This window comes from Falco cherrug, chromosome 3, assembly GCF_023634085.1.
Source record: "Falco cherrug isolate bFalChe1 chromosome 3, bFalChe1.pri, whole genome shotgun sequence".
In the NCBI taxonomy this organism is placed as follows: domain Eukaryota; kingdom Metazoa; phylum Chordata; class Aves; order Falconiformes; family Falconidae; genus Falco; species Falco cherrug.
This window is the reverse complement of record NC_073699.1, coordinates 75,535,049-75,555,822: the sequence shown is the minus strand read 5'-3', so window position 1 is coordinate 75,555,822 and position 20,774 is coordinate 75,535,049. Positions and strand designations below refer to the sequence as shown.

The window sequence follows — 20,774 nt, the reverse complement described above, 5'->3', positions numbered from 1 at the left end:
ATGTCTAACACACTGCACTTTAATTGATTTGAGCATCTACTGTAAATATAAAAACATTTTAAAATGTTTGTGTAAGTGGAGAAGAAAAACAAAGTTATTGGAAAAAATACAAACCAGACATTTTGGCACTTCTACAGATACTCTGCCTTTCTGGGACTGCCACAAAAGAAACTTCAGAACTCCTGGGTCTACATGCTGACATTTTACAACACTACCGTAGTTCTAGTTAATCATGAGTTAATACTTTGAAGGTATATAAAATACAAACATAACTTAGTTCAGAAAGCTTGACACTGACTACCACCAATGCAAGGTGATAATAGCTCATGCACATGAGGACCCAAATGATGATTTCCAATTGTTAATACAGAAGTGAGCCAATATAATACGTATCTACCTGGCATGACTTACTAGCATGGTGGTTTTCGAAGTGTATCAGAGCAATAAGAAACATAGGAAGTGAATTAGACCTCAAGATACCACCAAATTTTATTTATTTTAAAGAGAACCTGCATGGACTGTTGCAATATTTAAAAGCACTCAACATTTTCAGTGATTTGAAAGTGACTCTAAGCATACTTCCTGATAGCATGCTGTGGATGAGATGGATGTTGACTAAACAGAGTAGCAGTCAGAACAAGGCCAGAAAGAACAAACAAGACAGACTTGCTCAAAATAGGTTGTATGAGAAAAAATCAAATGCAAAGCAGATTGATAGGGAATAAGTAGGGGGGCATACTTTAAACAGCAGATAAACCTAATCTGCACATACCTTCTGTGCAGAATAAGAAAATGATCCAAAGGAAGACAAGCATGGAGTAACTATTCAGCAGCAGTGCCTATCCTGCATGAGTAATTCCAGTTTCGATTACACAGATAATTCCCAAACAGAATAAACTGAGATGAATGGCTGTAACAAGACGGCACATGATTCTACTTTTTGGCCCAATACTGTTGAATAACTATCTCAATGAGAAAAAAGATTAAAGATTACAGACATGAAAACACCGGTAATTGCATAGGTGAGATTAAGAAACCCTTTTAGAAAGAAATTTTGTATTTTTATAGATGTTGTAAACTTGCAAGACTTGGATTGTGCTCATCCTCCTGATGAGAACTGCAACGGAAGACACCACTACGAGTTTGTAATGTAGGGAACAGTCACAAGTGCAACCAAAAGGTCTGTAAAAGCTGAGCACCTTAAATTCATTTTCTATCATGACAGTGTCCTTTAAAAAAGAAAATATGGAAATCTGTCACCTGGATTCTTGTGGAATTTGGTGACAGCGCACAAATACTGAAATACCACTCATCAAGAGATCAGCTCATATTACATTTGAAAACAAGTTTAGAAGAAGTCTGTTAAAGGAGGTCCTGAAAAGCAGCAGGAAAGGATGCTTGCAGAACAGTAATCCAGACACAGTAACTTTTGATCACAACATTCACATCAGTGAGACGATCGTCCCCAACATGGTTGTCATGGTTTAACACCAGCCAGCAACTAAGCACCACATCACCACTCGCTCACTCCCCCCTCAGTGGGATGCCGGAGAGAATCAGAAAGGTAAGAAAACTTGTGGGTTGAAAAAAACAGACAGTTTAATAGGTAAAACAAGTGCCACATGCAAGCAAAGGAAAACAAGGAATTAATTCACCACTTCCCATTGGCAGGCGGGTGTTCAGCCGTCCCCAGGAAAGCTGGGCTCCATCACGCAAAAGGGTTACTTGGGAAGACAAAGACACCATCACACTGAACATCCACCCCCCACCAAGCCACTGCTGCCTTCTTTCCCCAGCTTTATATGCTGAGCATGATGTCATATAGTATGGAATATCCCTTTAGCCAGTTTAGGTCAGCTGTCGCAGCTATGTCCCCTCCCAGCTTCTTGTGCACCCCCCACCTGGTCGCTGGTGGGGTGGTTCGCGAAGCAGAAAACGCCCTGGCTCTGTGTAAATGCTGCTCAGCAGTAACTAAAACATCCCTGTACTCTCAACACTATCTTCAGTACAAATCCAAAACATAGCCCCATACTAGCTACTATGAAGCAAATTAACTCTCTCAGCCAAAAGCAGCACAATGATCCAGCAAAAGCAAACCAGTGCGTGTTCATATTCAAACGGATGATATATGGCAGCAGAAAAGATGCACGATACAAACGGTGGGTTGAAGCAAACCTCTGAATGACAGCATCTCCTTTGTCAAATATTCAATTTGCATATAAGCCAACAGGAACTATACAGACATCCCCATCACTCCCATCTGTGGCTGCCCACAGAGAAGCTAAACATGTAAGGCTAAACCAAAAATTCTGCAGTCAACAAGCAGAAGCAGCATTAAGAATCAGACATCCTGTTAAAGTGCTTTGTTCAGCACTTAGCAGAAGCTGTTCATAAGACAAGATTATGATGAAGGCAAACACATTTCGGGAGCGGAAACTGTGTTCATTGTTGCACTCAGCAAGTTCTATCAATACCCCTTGAAATCACAGGCAAGACACAAGGTTTCGCTATGACACCGGTTCTAGATGACAAATACATTATCATCTGGGACTGCCACCTCTGCTGCTGTGTATATATATCCAGTAGGATTAGACTCTTCTTCCAGAAAAATGATGGAAAGGGCAAAGCAGAGTTCTAAACAGATCCTGAAGTCACCTCTTCACATCCAAGTAGTTCACTGCCACCAATCTGATCTTCAAGAAAAGGCGACAAATCTAGATGAAGCAGTAACACTGTCCTTCATTCAGCAGTGCAGAGTGCAATGCTAGCACCAAATAGCACCTCAGGCATCAGGTTTATAACTGCTACAGCTCCAGAACTGACTGACAGCATCTAAGCTGTTATCTTCTGTACCAAAAGCCAAGTGTATGTACTGAGAGAGTCTGGAGAACTGCCACTACAAGTAAGCATTTGGAAGTGGTCTGAAATAAATAAGTTTTGGTTACGTTGATGTTATTTTAACTGGTCTACAATAATCCATGGTATCCAGCCATCAGCATGCTGGTTTATTCCCATCTGCATTTTAACTTCAGAACTTTGATATCCAAACACATTTATTTTCCTTTCACACAGCATCTACAGCCTCTTCTTCACCTCAGCCATACCTGCCATCCTCTATTCTGATAGTCTTCCCTTTAGACTTGTATCTCACTTGTTACTTCAAATGCCTATTTCTACAAAGGTAGGATGGAGAAACAAAAGGACAAGGAAAATCATGTCTCTCCTCCTACACACACATAGAAGGGAAGGCTTTAAACATGCCAGTTGTTATAAACTTCTGTAGGTTTTCAAAAATTCTCCTTATACCACACAATCCATGTCATCTGACTGGAGTAGAGTTCAGAACAAAGGTTTCATAACACAGCCTTCTGCCCAAGGTCTGAGGACAACACTTACATAGCACCAGCTGACTGTCTTGAGTTAACTACAAAAGTCTGAGGCCACTGCAAGTCTAAGATAGGCTGCTTAATGCCGATAGCTTTGGTTTTTCTTTTGTGAAAAACATCCTTTCATACAACAGATTGAGTATTGATCTATTGTTACATAGGCCCAACATCCTTAAGGAAACTCACAGAGCTGAGTTCTGCTTATAAACCACAGAACTACCAGTTTCTGTCTACAAACTGGCCTTTGGCTGAAAGTGGTATCTTAGAAACGGAAAAGAAGTTACACAAAGGAAATTAAGATTTCACAACGTATTTCAAAATTAGGATTAGAGAGATTCATAAATCCTTCTACAGTTATTAATGATCATAGACCTGAGGGTCCTATATGAATACTGAAAAGCATGCCTATTAATGGAAGATTTACTGAAATGACAAAAAAATGAATAACATTAATAAAAAATACAACAAAAGAGAATAAAGTCTGTGTATTCAACGTTGGCTTTATTATACACTATAGACAAGTGTTGTGCCATCATATTAACATTCAACTTCAATTAGTTTGCACTGTATCAGTGCTCTGTTTCCAACAGAAACAGGTTTGCTGTGCTTTACTATTTGAAATAACCACAGACTAACACGTTAGTTGATGAATACACAAAATCATTCCTGACATGATTAAAAAAAATAAATCACAGCTTAAAATGCAATCTCAATTAATACAAAATTCAGTTACTTTATCCTTCATAAAATTCAACTTTACTTTTCTCCCCAGAAGACTAAATACCCATAGTAGCAAGCGGAACTGGGTTGCTATACAAAGACATGTTAGAAAAACCCCACACACTCAAACCACCAACTTCTACAGTTCCTGCTGTATTTGCGGCGCTCTGGCCTCCTCAGAGAGGAAGACAACTGCTATATAAAGTTTTCTATACACTACTGCAGACTACAAGCTTTTTTGCAAGCAGGTAACTACACTGACTTGATTTCACAATACTTTCTTGATCTTAAAATTAAAACCACACATCTATTTTTATTCCATATTACAACATACTTACTCTGCCATTACATGTCTGACGTTATTGGCATATAACACTGGATTTTTTCTTTCTTCTTCTGAAGGAATATACACTGGTAGAAACTGCAGACAGATAACTGAATTATACTGAGAATATTTAACATTTTAAACAATCTCTCCTATAGCACTACGGTGAAAGATATAGTTGTATTTTGTTGCTACTTACAAAATCATATTAACAAAAGGACTATAAAAAAATTAAAAATAACTCTTGAATGCCTAAGGCTGCATCATACTTCTAGAAATTCATATAACAGGGACTCTGCTAATTTCTTACCTCATGAACCCAAGTACGGGTTTATCTTCCTTTCATAGGTGGGACCAATAATTTTTTAAATCATTTAAAAGTATTAGCATTTTCTTGCACAGACCTTTCTTTTACATCTTTTATTATTCAGCTCTTTCTAGATATGCAAGAAAAGCACCTGCTACATAAACATTTTTCTATAGCTTAAATAGCAAGAATTCAAATTCTTGGGGCATCAAGTATTTATATGAGATACATATCCCCTGCACGTTTAGAAATCATATATGACTGTTGTGTTTTTACCTTCTGTTGTCGGATGTTTTGAAAAATTTCTCCTTTAAATTGAACGCTAGTTATTAATACTCAATTGAAAGAAAAATTCTAAATAAATGCAGATGGCCATAGAATAACAGAACAGCTGAGGTTGGAAGGGGAAAACTAAACCAGAACTGCTGGAGACCTGCCATAGAAAAGGCAGTTTTCAGAATATGATGGCCTATATTAAAAGACCTTCCAGCTTTTGGCTACGTGTTCACTGAAATATGATGTAAGCCCCAAGATCATGGCCAGTCTCACCTACAAAAACCCTCAAAATATCCTATTTCTGCTAAGTAACATACTTCTCAGATGAAGGGAGCACTCTTGATTCCCACTCCTGCTCAGTACCAGACAGACAATTGCCTTAGTGCAATGGAATTAGATAATTTATGCACTAAGTGAACAAAATATTCATAATTCCATGGAAAATCTCTGCAGTAGAAACCAAAGTTGTAAAAAGCTTAGTTATATATCATGTAATTACCTATGGGTAGTACAAAACAGGAATTATGATCCAGAAATTTCACACTGGTCTTTAAAAAGGAAAATAACAACTGGGGAATAAACAAAAATTTATCATTTAAGCAAATACTTCTCAGTAACTAAGAAGTTAGCTATATTTTCAGAATCGTATAATGGTATGATCAGCAGTACTCAAAATCCTGTCATTAGATGTTTGTCTAACTGTTTCTTAGAAGTATGCAGTCATGGACAAATCTTTATTTTGGATTTTGCTACTGTTTTCCCTACATGCACCGCTGATTCTGAAAACATATGACTCCTGTCTTACAGGTTTACAAGCAGGTATGCCAGCCTGATGTGATGTAATGTACAATAAGACAAAGACTGTAAAACTAACAGACATAGAAAAGATTGTTCCTTCAGCTTCCAAGCCCCATTCTGTTTCTTTCAGTTGAAAACTGCTATCAAGTCATTCATCCAAACACAGGACAAGTTTGAATATAAGGCAGTTTCAGAGGTGTTCTACATGTCTGTGTCCAACTGGACAGAAACTGCACAATCATTTCAGCACCACTAACAAAACTAGAAGAACTCTCAGCTGCTGCACACAGTGATGGATGTATGAACACTGAAGCTGACAGGCCAGCAAAATAAATCAACATGAGCCAAAACAAACCACGTGTGCAGATGACTGTATACCCTTTCTTCTTCACAAGATTGCTTGCATGCCAGTTCCAAGCGCAGGATGGATGAATGGGCAGGCCAACATTTGTCATAACCTATCATAAAATCTACATAGACACTTGCTTCTCAATATACATGCTGGATGACATGTATGGTATGCCAGAGCACACATTATATGCAGATAAGCCCAGACTAACAAACTTTGGATCCTGATTGCTGGCTGTTAGACCTTACTAGCTATCATTTAATTAAAAACACTGAAGTTGTGTTGCTTTGCTGTACATCTCCCTGATTAACTGGGCCTACAGCAGTAGTTAGGTGTCAAGGCTGGTTGGGATTTGCCAGTATCCCTGTGCTGACGGAATAAAGGCCAACAAACTTTGGAGACCAGGGGAAAAACACAACTTTGAACACAGAACAACTCATTTTTCCTCTACATTCCTAAATCTGCTGCACCTCCTTGCAAAAGCAGATTCAACAAGTAGCTCTCAAGTACTCTGCCTCATACTTGCGAGCAGCCTTGCAAACAGCTCTGCTCCTCTATCCTCCGCGAGCTCCTGCTTTAGTATGGAGTATTTCCAAAAGTTAACTTTTTTTTTTTTTATAGACAACCGAAGATCCTAACTTGTCCTTATGCAAGACCTGTATGAGCAACAGAAATTCAGCATCTGCTCGCAGCTGCTGCCTCAAAAAAATTAAGAATGCTCAGCAGTGTTCCGTTCTGTGTGAAAGAATCCATTTTACTTGCCTAGGGCAGAGAACCATGTTCCTGAGATAGAGTAAAAGTCCTACCACATTAGCTAGTTTGTCTTACCCCTGCATGAAGCAGTGGCTCCCTGGCTGTTCTACCAAAAGCAGGCCACTGTTTTGGAAACAAAGGGGTTTAAAATTTTTAATATTTATACTATTAGTAGCGGAAAACAAGCAACTAAAGTGGTAACACAAACTTATTTCTGCAACAGATACAACTGTTCACTGGCTGGTATTTTGTGCATTCATTATTTTGAGAAGAATTTAAAGCATAAACACACACAGAGTACAACAATGATAAATACTGTGATTAGCATAAGTTATATGTTACAATGTTAACATGTGTATTAACAGTTCTTCCTATTAGTCTACCCTGCTATCAGTTCCAGAGATAAACAGCTGCTTCATTAAAAAATGTAAGCAGAAGAATTGTAGAACATTTGTCAAATCTCCTAACACCTTTAAAATACTGTACTTGTCCTCAAAAATGTATTTACTCTCTGTAAAAATGCATAAAGACAGCAATTTAAAAGGAAGGGTTTTAACTGTTTTTGCCTTTTCAATACAATAGTCTTCAGCCTTAAGATCATACAGTGTTTTTCTCAAAACAAAGTTAAGAATATACATAGATTTTTCTTTGTGTTTTCTGATTTCACATTCTGAACAGTGCAGCTTAATAAAATAATTAGCTAGAGATATTAACATATCTGGCCTATAAGAAACCACCTACAATGATTTTTCTCTAGAAGATATACACCACTGTTCACACACTTTGAAATCTAACACACACAGTTTGTATACTCGCTGAAATAGTAATAAGGCCATTAAAAGACAAGAAATTTGTTCACAAAAGGCCCTTTAAACAGAGTCAAATCTATGTACTAAATTTGAATGTATAAGAAAGTAAAGTCTTAAGCCAAGTGGAAAGCTGTATTTTTAGGTTACATTTTCAGACACAGAAGCCATTTGTCGAAAAATATAAGTGGCACTTCAACCTGTTTTTACAGACGTACATACAAAGATTGAATACAAACTTTTACTGCAGAATTAAGTACAATATTATGTATGCTGATACTGCTCAGAATACACTGGTTTTTTTACTGACCTCAATTTCCACAGAATTGTGAAACTGACACAAAGTAAGCCACAGAATTTCTAACCTAAAAAGGAAGGGGGGGGGGGGGGGGGGGGAGGGAAGAGAGAAAAAAGATGGAGGAAAAAATTTATATGTAGCAAAACAGTAGTACATTATGCTCCAAAGTCTTCAGGTAACATTCCTACTTGAAGGCATGATTGCACCCAGATAAAAAATTAACATAAAAGGTCTTTGAGAGTACTTCTATATATTACATTCTGCAAGGTTTAATAAAAGCAATTTACGCTGAAGTTGCATCTTAAAAGATACACAAAAGCAGAAAGACAAACGATAACATGATATGCAGGTACCAATACATACAGTAAGATATGATGTATGCATAGTATGTAAAGAAAGAGTAAGTCTGTGCTGAATACAGCATTTTCCTGAAACAGAGTTGGCAAGATTAAATATAACCACTAAGATTTTATCATTACCTTGGTTTGGAATCAAAGTTCATTATACTTCACAAGTCTGTTAATGAAATGCAGTACATGTGATTTAGTAGCCTAAGACACAAGATAACTGGAATCAACTTGACCTTAGAAAGCAGTACGATTCAAATCCAGGAAAGGATTTAGTAAACCTAAATTAGGGAGCAGCATTAATAGCCGCATTTTATGCAGTATCTAGGTAATTACAGCAGTCAATCACTGTGAGGGGAGGGCTGGCCAAAATCCTCCCTAGATAAAGGGCCATTCCTAGAAGTAACACCCCACTCATTTTGCTATGCACTCAATTCAGGGCTGCAACACATTCTTTTGCTTTCTTTCCTACTGAACTTCCAACACATTAAAGCAAAGAAAAGAAGCAAGAACAACCGTGGAACTTGGGATTTGAAGTTTACATCACTGACAGGAAACATGAAAAGTCTGGTTTCTAGGTCCTTGTCCAAGAGCATTAAAAAACCCCAGTAAGTTATAAGTAAACTTTTCTCTTTGCCAACGTTCTGTAATCCTCAAAGATTAAACCTTAAATAAGTATAAATTTTAAAAACTGATAGAACGTGTATCTAACTCAAGTCCGATACAGAGAAAATTTAAGTTGTATGCTCTAGTCAGTATTTGTTTTCAAGGTAAGTTAGTTGATCTGCTCTGAACACTGTCAAACTAGTAAAAACATTACTTTCCGTAAGTGGAAGAAAACATATAGTTTCCATGTGATGAGTTTTTCATCTGTTTTATAGGCTATAAGAGCTCTGAACAAACAGAATACTCCTGATATATCAACATTCCAGATTAAGTTTTAGCTAACACTGTGACAGAAGAGAGATTTGCTGAGAAAGTCAAGACTGTATCAGTCTTAACAGTATTTCTTGCTAAGACATCAGAAATACATTTTAGGTGACTCAGGAGAATTAATCCTAATTAAATTACAGTAAAGCTGTAATTTAAACTGACCCAGTGAATTTGCATAACATTACATGCTGTCTCAGATTCTGATTCTTTTTTAATTTAATTTAACTTTATTAGCAGAGGTCACCGCTTCCAGATAAGGGTTTTGTACACATTAAAGTGGTCTGAGGCAACACACCTACAAGTTCCTTCCCTCTTCTTTCTCCTTCTATGTGTTCTTGACTCCTCAGGTAGGACACTAAGCTGGAAGCAAGCTACTCACCTTTCTCCCCTCTGGCTGAGTTAACTTGCTAAGATGAACAGCAGTTGAAATGCAAGAGAAGAGGCAGAAACTCACAAGGAGAGAACAAATCCCCACACACAGTAAATGCTGCAGTACCTACTTTAGACACTATCATGGATTCATCTACTTCCAATGTGACAATTTCATTGAAAGCTGACCCTTTAAAAAGTGATTGATGATTTCCTTAAGTCTCCAAATCTAGACGTGTCCTTAATTAGACCTGGTTCCCAGTCCATTTGAAGGTTCAAAATTGAAAAAATTCTAAATGATTTGATTCTTGGCTAATCCCAATGGTTTCCTCATTACTACTAAAATATAGGACCTCAGGTGGGACATTCAAAACAACATTTCCCAAGGAGGAGGCTAACAGCAAGCTATTAACTATGAAGTCCAACTCCCCTTAATTTAGGGTTGAAAACTCCTTGTTTTGATCTTCATCTAAACATTTACAACTTCTACTCCAACCCCAACATGTAAATAATACTAAAAAAATACTCTTTTTAACAAGCAGTAACTGCTTCATTTACTATTTTACATTACGTGAGTTCACTAGGGAACCTCTAGAATAGCATTTTGTTTAAAAAGCAGAATACAAAAAAATTGAAGTCACATTCAAACAGTATCTCCAAATTCCCCAAGTGGGTTGACTTTTTCTGTGAGACTAGTCAAATTTCAAACAAGAGCCATACAGATTTTATACAGAAACACACCAAATCTATTTGCAGGCAATAAAATATACAGATCATAAGCAAGATTTTTTTACTTCAGGTACTTGGCTAAAAAAAAAAAATAAATATTTGAAATCAAACCCGAAAATCTATCCTGCAAACCACCAAAATCACAGCAGCAGAAACACACTGTTTATACCTGGATTCCTCTAAGTGATTATCATCATAATTAGGGAATAGTAGATAAAAGACACAAATTAATCCCAAGGAATAATCCAATAACCAGCAATTACTACTATATATGCCTGTTAGACATGTAAATAAAAACTAATGATGGAAAGCAATCATGATGTAAGCAATAAAAAGTAAACCACTCACGCTCCTGGTCCTTGCCATGTCCATGTGATTGTGTCCTAAGAAGAGAAGCATGACAGTTGTAATTATTATACTTGAAAATTTCATTACATTATAGATAGTGTAACCGATGACATATGACTAAAGGTTTTCATGGAAACTTCAGTGGCCTCTTTGCAAAGGTTCTTACCACCAGTAGGAATCAAGACTACTTTTATGTAGCTAGGAAATACCCAGTAACCCAGCTCTTAAACACAGAATATATTCATAAAACCTTTACACATCCAAGGATTCTTCAAACGCTGTTAGCCTTGGAAAAGAAAGTTATTGACTGTAACATGATGTTCCTTGAAACACATAGTCCATGTGTATTTTCCTAACCCATCCTGCTCAACAGGGTGTCATCCCTCAAGCTTCCATACACTTCACTTGGACCTTCCAGCAACAGATATGAACACTCTGCAACACTTCTGAAGTGTGTGGGACCTGCGGAGATGACTGAATGGAAGCCTGCTCAGCTGACATAAAGCAATAGGACAAGACAGACCTTATCCTCAAACAGTATTTTTCCAGTTGCCTTTACTCACAGACAGCATACATTCATCTGTCTGATTCAAGAATCAAAAGGTACGTTATAAGACACCTAAACCCACCAATTTATTCTCAGGCAAGACCAGCAGCACTTTCAGAAGCCAGAGATTAACAGTGTGCAGAGGAAAAATAGCAGTGAAAGAAGCAAACAAGATGCAAATAGCAAAAAGGGAACAGAGACCTGGAAAGGACTATGTAACAGGTGGCAGGAAGGAATATGACAGTAAAGGTCATCACATTCTTAACTGTAAGACTAAGAAACAGCACAGGAAAAAACTGCAATATTTGGAGACAAGATTTAAGCACAGAAGTAAGAATCAAAAAAACTGAAAATTAGTTCCAAGCTACTGTTCTTGCCAACTGGGAAAGAAATTGTACAAGTCATTAATGGAAAGACAAAAGGATTCAGTAAATCCAGGTTTCTAAAAGACCAGATCAGAAAGGTATTTCTATCAACCTACTTAAAATGTTCCCGTTCAGCTCTATGCTACCATCCAAAACCACTTTAGAGAGTTTAGGTGATTTCATGTGCCATGACCTTGAAAAATCAAGTCAAACTCTTGTTTTAATCACCATTTAAAGCAAAAGGCTGTCAAAAGTAAAAATGAAAGACAGTACCACATACATAAAAGGAGAAAAGTGTGACTAATGTGACAGACCAACAGCTTGGAGTAAGGTCAATCAATATATCATGATGGACTACTAAAAATTTAAATCTTTAATTTTAACAATTATTTTAAAACAAACAAAATATGATAAAAGACAAATTTTACCTCTAGCAATCAACATACATGCATGAAAATGGACTTTGCCATGTAGTGATCATGTAGAACTTTAATGTCTATAGTTTTGCAATTAAACTGTTTCTGGCAATTTTGATGTCTCTGATAATACTGCAAGTCAGTCTGGTTTTTCCACAAGGAACTTTCATTTACAAACCCTGACCATTACAATGTAGATAGCTGGTAATTTCTCTAATCAGAGACTAGATCTGCTATATAGAATGACAACACTACACATATCCAACTCAGCTCTCTTAAATTGCAACAGTGCAGAAGGAGACAAAGACAAAAGTGAGTTCCATAAAGGTACCTTGCCTAGGCAATGGATCACTGAACAGTGGATAAGTGTTTTCAGAATCCAGCCCTTGTACTGGCTAGCTGGCATGACAAACTTAAGTTATGTATTTATCAACAATCCTGCCAGAAATTCCCAATATGAATGTCACAGCAGACATGCATGCTTTTTTCCCCATCAAGAACATCAGGATACAGCACAGATGATGACTAAATGCTACGCAGTAGAAAACAGGAGGCAGAGCCTCCTGCCAGTGTATCCAATATTGTTACGATAAAAATCACAAGCAGAAGATGGGAAGTGGTATTTTCCCTACCTAGTTTAGGTATCTTTTATATTTATTACAGCTTATGCTTATGAACAGCATTCACTTTGATAGCATTCTCAGTACACTTCAAAATTTTTGTATCTAGATTATGAGTAATTTTAATTGTGTGGAAGTACATCTTCCTCATTAACAGCACTAACAGAAAATTCAAATTAAGGAAAAGGTGTACCCATGAAGAAATCCAGCGTAAAAATTAATTGCATAAAGGATTGTTATAGAACCTATGGATGGAGACATTAGAACATTTATTTTAATTAGAATATTGGTAGTATCTGTCAAGCATCCAATAGACAAAACACTACCAAACTAGATAAACAGAATCAAATTTTGAATTTCAGGTCTAAGCAACATTTTAAGCCCTACAATTTCTTTCTGCTTATGCATCAAGAGAAGCAGCATACTAACATACTACTCGTAAAGAAAAACTCATACCGGTCCAGAGGAGGCATCTATTGCAAACAATCAGAAGCCCGAAGAACAGTCAAGGGGCAACCCTGAATAGAAACAGTTCTTCATGGCAAGCAGGACTAGATTTATTTGCTAGAAAATAACTGAATTTACATCACTTTTGCTACATGGTTCAGTCCACTGCAGAACAGCACTACTTCACCTAGTTCTTGAACAGAATACAAGGAAATAAACATCCAACTACACACCTACTACATTCACCCCAGGCTCTGATCTCAAAAAGCCTCCCGAAACAGTCATCTGCACTCAAGTCCAAGACTGTTCTCATCTGTACTGTGTAACTCACAGCTCTGAAGGTAGATCAGAGCAGGCAGCTCAAACTAAAAGCAGCGGGATGACAGTGCACAATGCGTATCTGGAATTCACTAGCTAAGCAAAGATCTTAAGAAATTCCTTTCTAAACCTAAAATCAAAATATGCAGCAATCAAACAAGCCAACAGGAAGCAAGAGACAATTCAAACTGTCTAGAAATGCTGTCTTCACGTATGAAAAACAATGGTCTTTCTCTACTCCGTTTTACTCTTACTTGCTACTTAACTGCATCCTAAACAAAAGAAATCTCACCCTCACGTACCACATCATATTCCTCCTTCCTCTCCTCATTCTCACTTTGCTGCAACTCTTCTGCAGCCCCCAAGCTAATCTAAAAATCAAATAGTAATAGCAATTACCCCTCTCTCATTAATGCTTAGTGGAAGTAGACCTTAGGAGGTTAAATGACTCAATACAGCACTGAAAACTGTATGTTTTACAGCAATTAATAGTAGTAGGGAAAAGTAAATACACAGATTCAGGCCAACTCAGATACCTATAGAAATATTTACGGTTTCTTATACAACATTTTGCAGTAATATAAAAACAATTATGAAATTTTTTCATTAAAATGTACATTGATTTACTTCAATGTAAAAAGCTCACAATTTCTGTTAATACAGTGTTAGAAACATGTAATATTAGTTTACAAACATTGCATATTATGTACTACAGGCAATAAGGACATTTCAGTACAAAAAAGGATTTGTGAAGATACCTGCAAATTAATGTTTGATAGGTTTATATTAAATAAGTGTAATATTAACCAAAAGTAACAATGTATATTAAGCAGGACATAAGAGGCATGTGCATATTTGCAATCAAAACTGTCAGTGCAACAGAAGTTTAAAAACATTTTCAGAAAATACTGTTTCTTCCTGAAAATAAAACATTTATGTAATGAAAAGTCCCACATAACCTGCTACAATGCACTTAATACCAAGCAAGCATAACAGGCTGCTATACTTGTCACAGCATCCATAATGATGATTTTTTTGTTTTTACTGCAAACTAGTTGGCTGCCGTCACACCTTGTCTCAGTTGACAGCAAATGGTGGTCTACATATTTTAACTCTGCTTAGGTTCTTTTATTATTTTTTTTAATAGTTACACTTATTTTTTATATCAACCTGTAAACTGGCAGAAAGAAACTGGATGGAAACACTTTAAAAACGTAAGCACTCTGGTACCAAGAGGAAATTAAATCCTTAGATCAAAGGGTTGTTAGTGGGCTAGTCAAAGAGAGATGACATGAGATCTATGACATGAGATCTTCTGATGGGACACGCATCAGCAAAGAGACAAGGCAGTCCTTATTTTATTTCTGACACTCCTCCCACTCTCTCCTAAATAACTTCTATTTTAGAAGGGGACAGTCTGGACTTGAAAATACCCTCACAGTGCTCAAAAAGAAACCTCAAGAATAAAAGCTAATAAAGTTCACTAGGAAGCATCTTCTAATTAACCAAGGAATGTAGACAGACAGGATTCTGGCTGCAGTAGCACAGGAAAGTATCTATATCAGGTAGGACAAATAATATAAAAAAACATCCTTCTATGCTTTCCTGTAGGCTTGATCTGGAAGTAGATCAAGTGACCTTTGTCTTCATTTGTTTGCCCATACCTGTACAAGCATTTGTAACAATTTTTTAATTTAGGTGTTGCAAATAAGCACTATAATTTACACATAATTTGCATGAATCTGATTTATACTGAAGGACTACTCCAAATTAGCTAGTGTCTAGCAGTCCTTAGCCAAGTGCACAGAGGATGTAAAACATTGACAATGAGACACCTTATAGATGTGCCAAGGTCCCCAACACATTATTCTATTATCATTTACCTGGTTGCATTAATTTGTACTAACACCTCCACAGGCAGGAGGTGCAGAAGCATCCTACAGCAATAAACAATATTAAAAAAACCCTCTCCAGCACACACTGCGGTAAGGGAGCTGGTGGGAACACATGCCTCCTAGACAGAAATTGATGGAATTTGTCTTGTCATTTGTATAGCACTTCTTGTAACAACCTGAATAACTTTCAGAGCACTGTTTTAAAGGAGCAATCCAATTAAAGCAGAAACATTTAAACTGTCTGTTAAGGTTATCTATATTTCTAGAAGCTTAAGGAATATATACTTAGCCAATAAGCATTTATTAATGTTTTCCAAATTTCTAAATCTAATTATCTAATCTAAAAGTTTACAGAAGTGCCAATGTATTTAAAGGAAAATGCCCCATATTTACTGCAAGCTGAACTTACCAGTTTGTTTGGATAACGTAAAACCACTGGCTGTACAGGAACTCCAGGAATAAACGCTCCTAGGAGGCACATATGACACATCAATATTTTATAGTGCATTTTGGCACAGCAGAAATTTATTGCAGTAAAGAAAAAAAGTGATACAATTGCTGGGCTGATATGCATACAAATTAGTTAACAGTGAAAAAGTAAGACCCAAAAGGAGCCGCAGAAGTCAAAGTCTAAAAAGTAAGCACTGAAGAATGACAATGTATACACACCTTTTCAGAAGACAAATAATGAAGAATGCTTGCTTGCATTCTCTAAATTATCCTCTACCACCTACATAAATTGTCATGTATGCAAGTCAAAGCCCAGTACCAAATTCAGCTTGATAAGTGATTAAAAAACACATATGTGCAAGATAGTTAAATCATATATTCCCTGTGGTCAACAGTATTTTTTGGTGAAGAACACCTAAGCTTTCTTATGCAAAAGCAGCTTTCTATTTTTAGCTGGGCAACATCAATTTATAGGAAATTTATCATCTCTGAAGTAACAGAATTAATTTAACCTTTTTTCTCACCTTAATTCCCCTCAAAATGGCTTATTTGTTTATTCTCTAGCTATGGAAAATCTAACAGTTAGAAAGTATTGAACTAGAACTATTGTACAGAAGTATCACTTCACTTAATTTGAAAATTAATATTTCTGGTAAGTAGCACAAAATCTATAAACATAATTTGTTAATGATTTTCTTGGTTTCCAGCACAAAGATTAGGTAAGAATGTTAACTATCTTGCTCAAGATTAAACATCTTTCTCTTGTGAAAACACTTAATACAGTCTTCGCTCAAACTAAGGTTTTTTATAGCAATTTACTAAATTCTGACTAATATTTGGTTTCAAATCAAGGCCTGAAGAATGGAAGTATACTGTATCCTTAGCATTACATTTGCTTTGCAGAATACTTGCATAGATGTAAAAAAAAAATTATTAATGGAGTATAAACATCTCTAAATGACAGTTGTCTGGATGGGATCCTGCAGAGATTTGGTTCTTGGCAGCCCAGTGGTATTTTGTATTCAGTCTCCAAAAAAAACCCAGCCTTTTTAAGCAACTTTTGAAAGAATCTGAAGATGAAAAAAATCTGAGTGGTTGATGACAAGACCACCATTTAAACAAAACTAGACTAGCCTGTCCTGTATAACTAGCTTTCATGAACACAACCCAAAAAAAATCTCCAGTAAGAGCAAGAAGTGTAGGCCATATGAGTAGAATGGAGAAAGGAATCCTGAAAGCAGTTACTTGAATAGAGACCTAAAGTGATATTAGCGATGAATTATAACGCAAAGGATTTCTGGGAGGCTGGATGGATACAGAAGCCAGTTCCAGTAGGAAAACTCAGATAGTCAAGAGGCAGACAGCAGCATGTACTAGACCAGAGGAGAGGAAGACAGAGGGGGGATCTGAGGCAGAAAGTATATAGTGCCTGGAATTCTATGGCACAGAGGGAAGGAAGGGTATCAGGGCTTTAATGAAGGATTCCAACTGGTTTTCAAAGCATGACCAGGATTCAGGCAGAGGGAGAAGGAAAGTAAAGAGAAAAAGTAGTGGATGTTCTAACCACCACTCACTCAATCTAAAAAGGTAAAGAGCTGAGAGGGGAGGAAGAAAAGCTTTTTTGAATGTTTGTTCAGGAGACAATACTGAGATTCCTTCCACCAAATGAATCAGTGTAAGGAATCACAATGCTGACAGTGCATGATATTCTAATGCCACACGTAAGTAACACAAAATAAGACACACAGTAAGACCAGAACACAGTGAGCTAGGCAGAAACCTACGAAGAGTCAAACACACACACAACTGTCTCACTCGCTGCAGCCTCATTCACCATCTCTCTAATATATCATAAAGACAAGCTTACATTAAACATTGAAGGTCCACTGCAGCGTTGGCATTTCTCCCTACTGTAACTGCAGTTCACAACTGCAACAATGTTCAGTGTTATACCCTCTACCATCTACTATACCTCTAATCTTAAAGTGTTATGCTGACTGAAAAGAGTTTAGAATGGGGATGTTAAATAAAAAGAAAATTGTGGAGAAATGGCAGCCTCCGTAACAGTGCTATACTGGCAAGATTCTTGTGCCACCTTCACCAGAATGCAACTCAACAGTAGAGCTGGAGGGAAATCAACCACATACAACACAGCAACAAATGCTGCAGCAGCCTGTACTTTAAGCTTTATAATCTATCTAAACGATGTGTGACAGACCCAACACAGGAAATGGAGGGGCCAAGAAAAAAAAAGAAAAGAAAAAGATAAAAGACAATCACAGCCAAAACCACTGTAAGAAACGTTAGTCCTCCAGCTCATATGCCAAGAAAAAAAATATCTAAATTATCTAAAATGTTTTGCTCAACAGTGGAACTACAATCGTTTTGTAGCATCAGAAAATTTCTATTCCAATTCCACTGTAGTGCAAGATTTTTAACTTCTGCAACAGGAAGCAAATTACAATGCAAGTGCTACTTCAGAAAACAAAGATACAAGAACATTCTGTAGAGAACAGAAATGAGCATCATACCTACCAGGCTTGAATGTAATTAGACAGGATCGGTTTGTGCAAGTGCCTTCTGGGAATATCATTATCTTGAAGTAAAAAGAAAAAAGTTGAATTAAGAACTATTTCAATGTGGATTTATTTATGAACACATCTTTTCAAAGTTAACGTTAGTTGATTACAGTAAAAAAATGTTCAGGGAAAAACAGTTCAGTTAGAATACAAAAATAATGCTCAATAAAGAAGTAAAGTTCTGTCTTAATAGTAAAAATATTTTTCTTTATCTGCAAATTTGCCTCTTGTTTGATCTCAGATAGTAATCCTATTTGGTTGGAACACTAATAGTGACAAGAAACACTTGTGAGTACAGGAGAATTTTCACAAAAGGCTTTGGTGCTGGTAAAAATACCATATTCTGGTTTGCACCAAAACAAAATTCCTGCTCCCAAGTGACCTCCTTACAGGCTAAGAAAAGAAAGACTTATTTTCTTTTTGCATTGATTACTTTGCATGTGCACAGATGTCAGAATGATAGAGGCTGAAAATATCTAAACAGAATTCTACCAAGGCAAAAAATGCTGAAGTTGAACCAAATTCAATCTTAACAGAAGAGGTTAGATTGTAAAAAAAAAAAGTTTTGGACAGCAGAAAGCCAAAAACTGCTGAAATTTTGTTGAATTATAGAACAAGACATTTAAAAGAAATAAATACATATCATAAAGGGACAAAGCAACAGACTAGAATCAACATTACCAGTTTCATTGTCTAACTAGTTGTTAGACGTGTTACTAACTAGCTTGATAGATATTCTGGAAACAATTTCAGCTCTGCCAACTCAGTTTCTTCATCTGTAAGAATATTTACTTTTTAAAGTGCTTTGAAATCTATCAATTAAAGTCATGATATGAAAGCTATGTCACATTGTATGTAAATGTTTATAATGTTTCTGTAGTCCAGTACGCAGACATAAGCACCGTAGTAGTAACAATGCCATGAAAGACCTACTATATCTTAATCTCAAAAATCCAAAAGAAGAATGGCTCATATTTGCAAAATAATCACATGCTTCTAGAAAACTGAGACCTTAGGTAGTCACCTCTTCCTCCCCATTACTTTCTTCCAATGCACATTAGAAATAGTGACATTTCAGGTGCAGGAAAACCCCCCAAGCTGCTTTATTTTAGGCATGTTTTCATCATGTGGTCCAATACAGGTGTACTCTGGTTACTGGAACATCTCAGTTGCTTTGGCTGTCTTGGCCAGTATTGCATCTCCAACAATGACAGTACACCAAAATCTCGAGAAGGGCAAGAACACAACAAGCCCTCAGGTATCCTACTGAGCACTTGATTATTTTCTTCTTAGAGAGCTTTCTAAACCTGCTGTGGTCCGTCCATTTAGTGTCACTTAATATAGCTGTTTTCCCATGTGCTTTCCCAGTCTCCCCTTGAAAGACGCTGCAATGAAAAGCTAGTATTTTGTAGATATTACATCTTCTAGAAAGAGGTATCTTCTATCCACAAACCACCTAAAGCATCCCGCAAAGAAAAAAGTAAACTGCATATCCAAAGCCTGGAAATGCCAAATACCATTGGTCACACCGTAGTAATATACAGTACCTGTGGCCATTTACCATCAGACTGAGCACGCCTCTTTATCTCTTCAACAGTTTTCCTGCGAGAATCCTGGTCTGACCGAGATACAAATACTGGTCGGATGTATTTGATTAGAGCTGAAGAGGAGAAAAAACAAAAGACAAGCAAACCAGCCTTTATTTCCCTTTTGTTTGGAAAAAAAAAAATATATATATATATATTCCCCCACCCCAGTAGTCCTCTGGACAAAAATTTGGGTACAAGCATGTAACTACTTTACTATATCGCACTGTAAAGTTAAATACTCAGCTAAAACACTGCAGTTTTATTGAAATATTTTCCTGAATTCCTGTGAGGAAGACTATTTCCACAACTCTGGCACTTTGTGCTTCTTCAATTTTTAATAGACCAATACACATACATCACAGAATTTAAAACATGATTGTACATTTTATAAGTAGTTTTCTGCAACTGGGCAGCTGTGGCTGATTATAGGCCATTTCTTCCTACCACAAAAATCACAAAATCTACAGCCACCCTCAGCCCAGCAAAGTAGCAGGAAACTCCCTATACAAGTACTTCCAAAAGACATCCTGTGAGTCAAAATCCTTCTGTCTTTAGAGCTCTTGTCTTCTGCAACTGCTCAGCTTCACTGAAGGTACGCCATTAAAAATACTTCATACACAGACCACATTATCTTTCCTGAGGAACCAACATCATCAAAAGAAAAAGCGTGCTTGTTTTCTGAGCTGTCACCTGTTTGCCTCTTCCTCATACTAGATGAATCAAATCTCAGGCATACCCTTCCTGGCTCAGTGGGAAGCCTCTTATTCACAGCCAGACAAAAAATGAGCATGAGCAAGAACCAGA

The 20,774-nt window shown here is 36.9% G+C and overlaps 1 protein-coding gene across 1 annotated transcript in view; it reads right to left on the bottom strand.

Annotated features, from left to right (window-relative positions):
• The window catches only part of LPCAT1 (lysophosphatidylcholine acyltransferase 1), a 68,440-nt gene that overhangs the window by 29,475 nt on the left and 18,191 nt on the right, over positions 1-20,774 (bottom strand). The window contains exons 4-9 of the mRNA XM_055705815.1: positions 19,929-20,041; positions 18,338-18,398; positions 15,762-15,820; positions 10,745-10,779; positions 8,031-8,085; positions 4,445-4,527 (exon numbers count right to left, since the gene is read on the bottom strand). Of these exons, the coding sequence (XP_055561790.1) occupies positions 4,445-4,527; positions 8,031-8,085; positions 10,745-10,779; positions 15,762-15,820; positions 18,338-18,398; positions 19,929-20,041 (406 nt within the window). The remainder of the gene's footprint in view (positions 1-4,444; positions 4,528-8,030; positions 8,086-10,744; positions 10,780-15,761; positions 15,821-18,337; positions 18,399-19,928; positions 20,042-20,774) is intronic.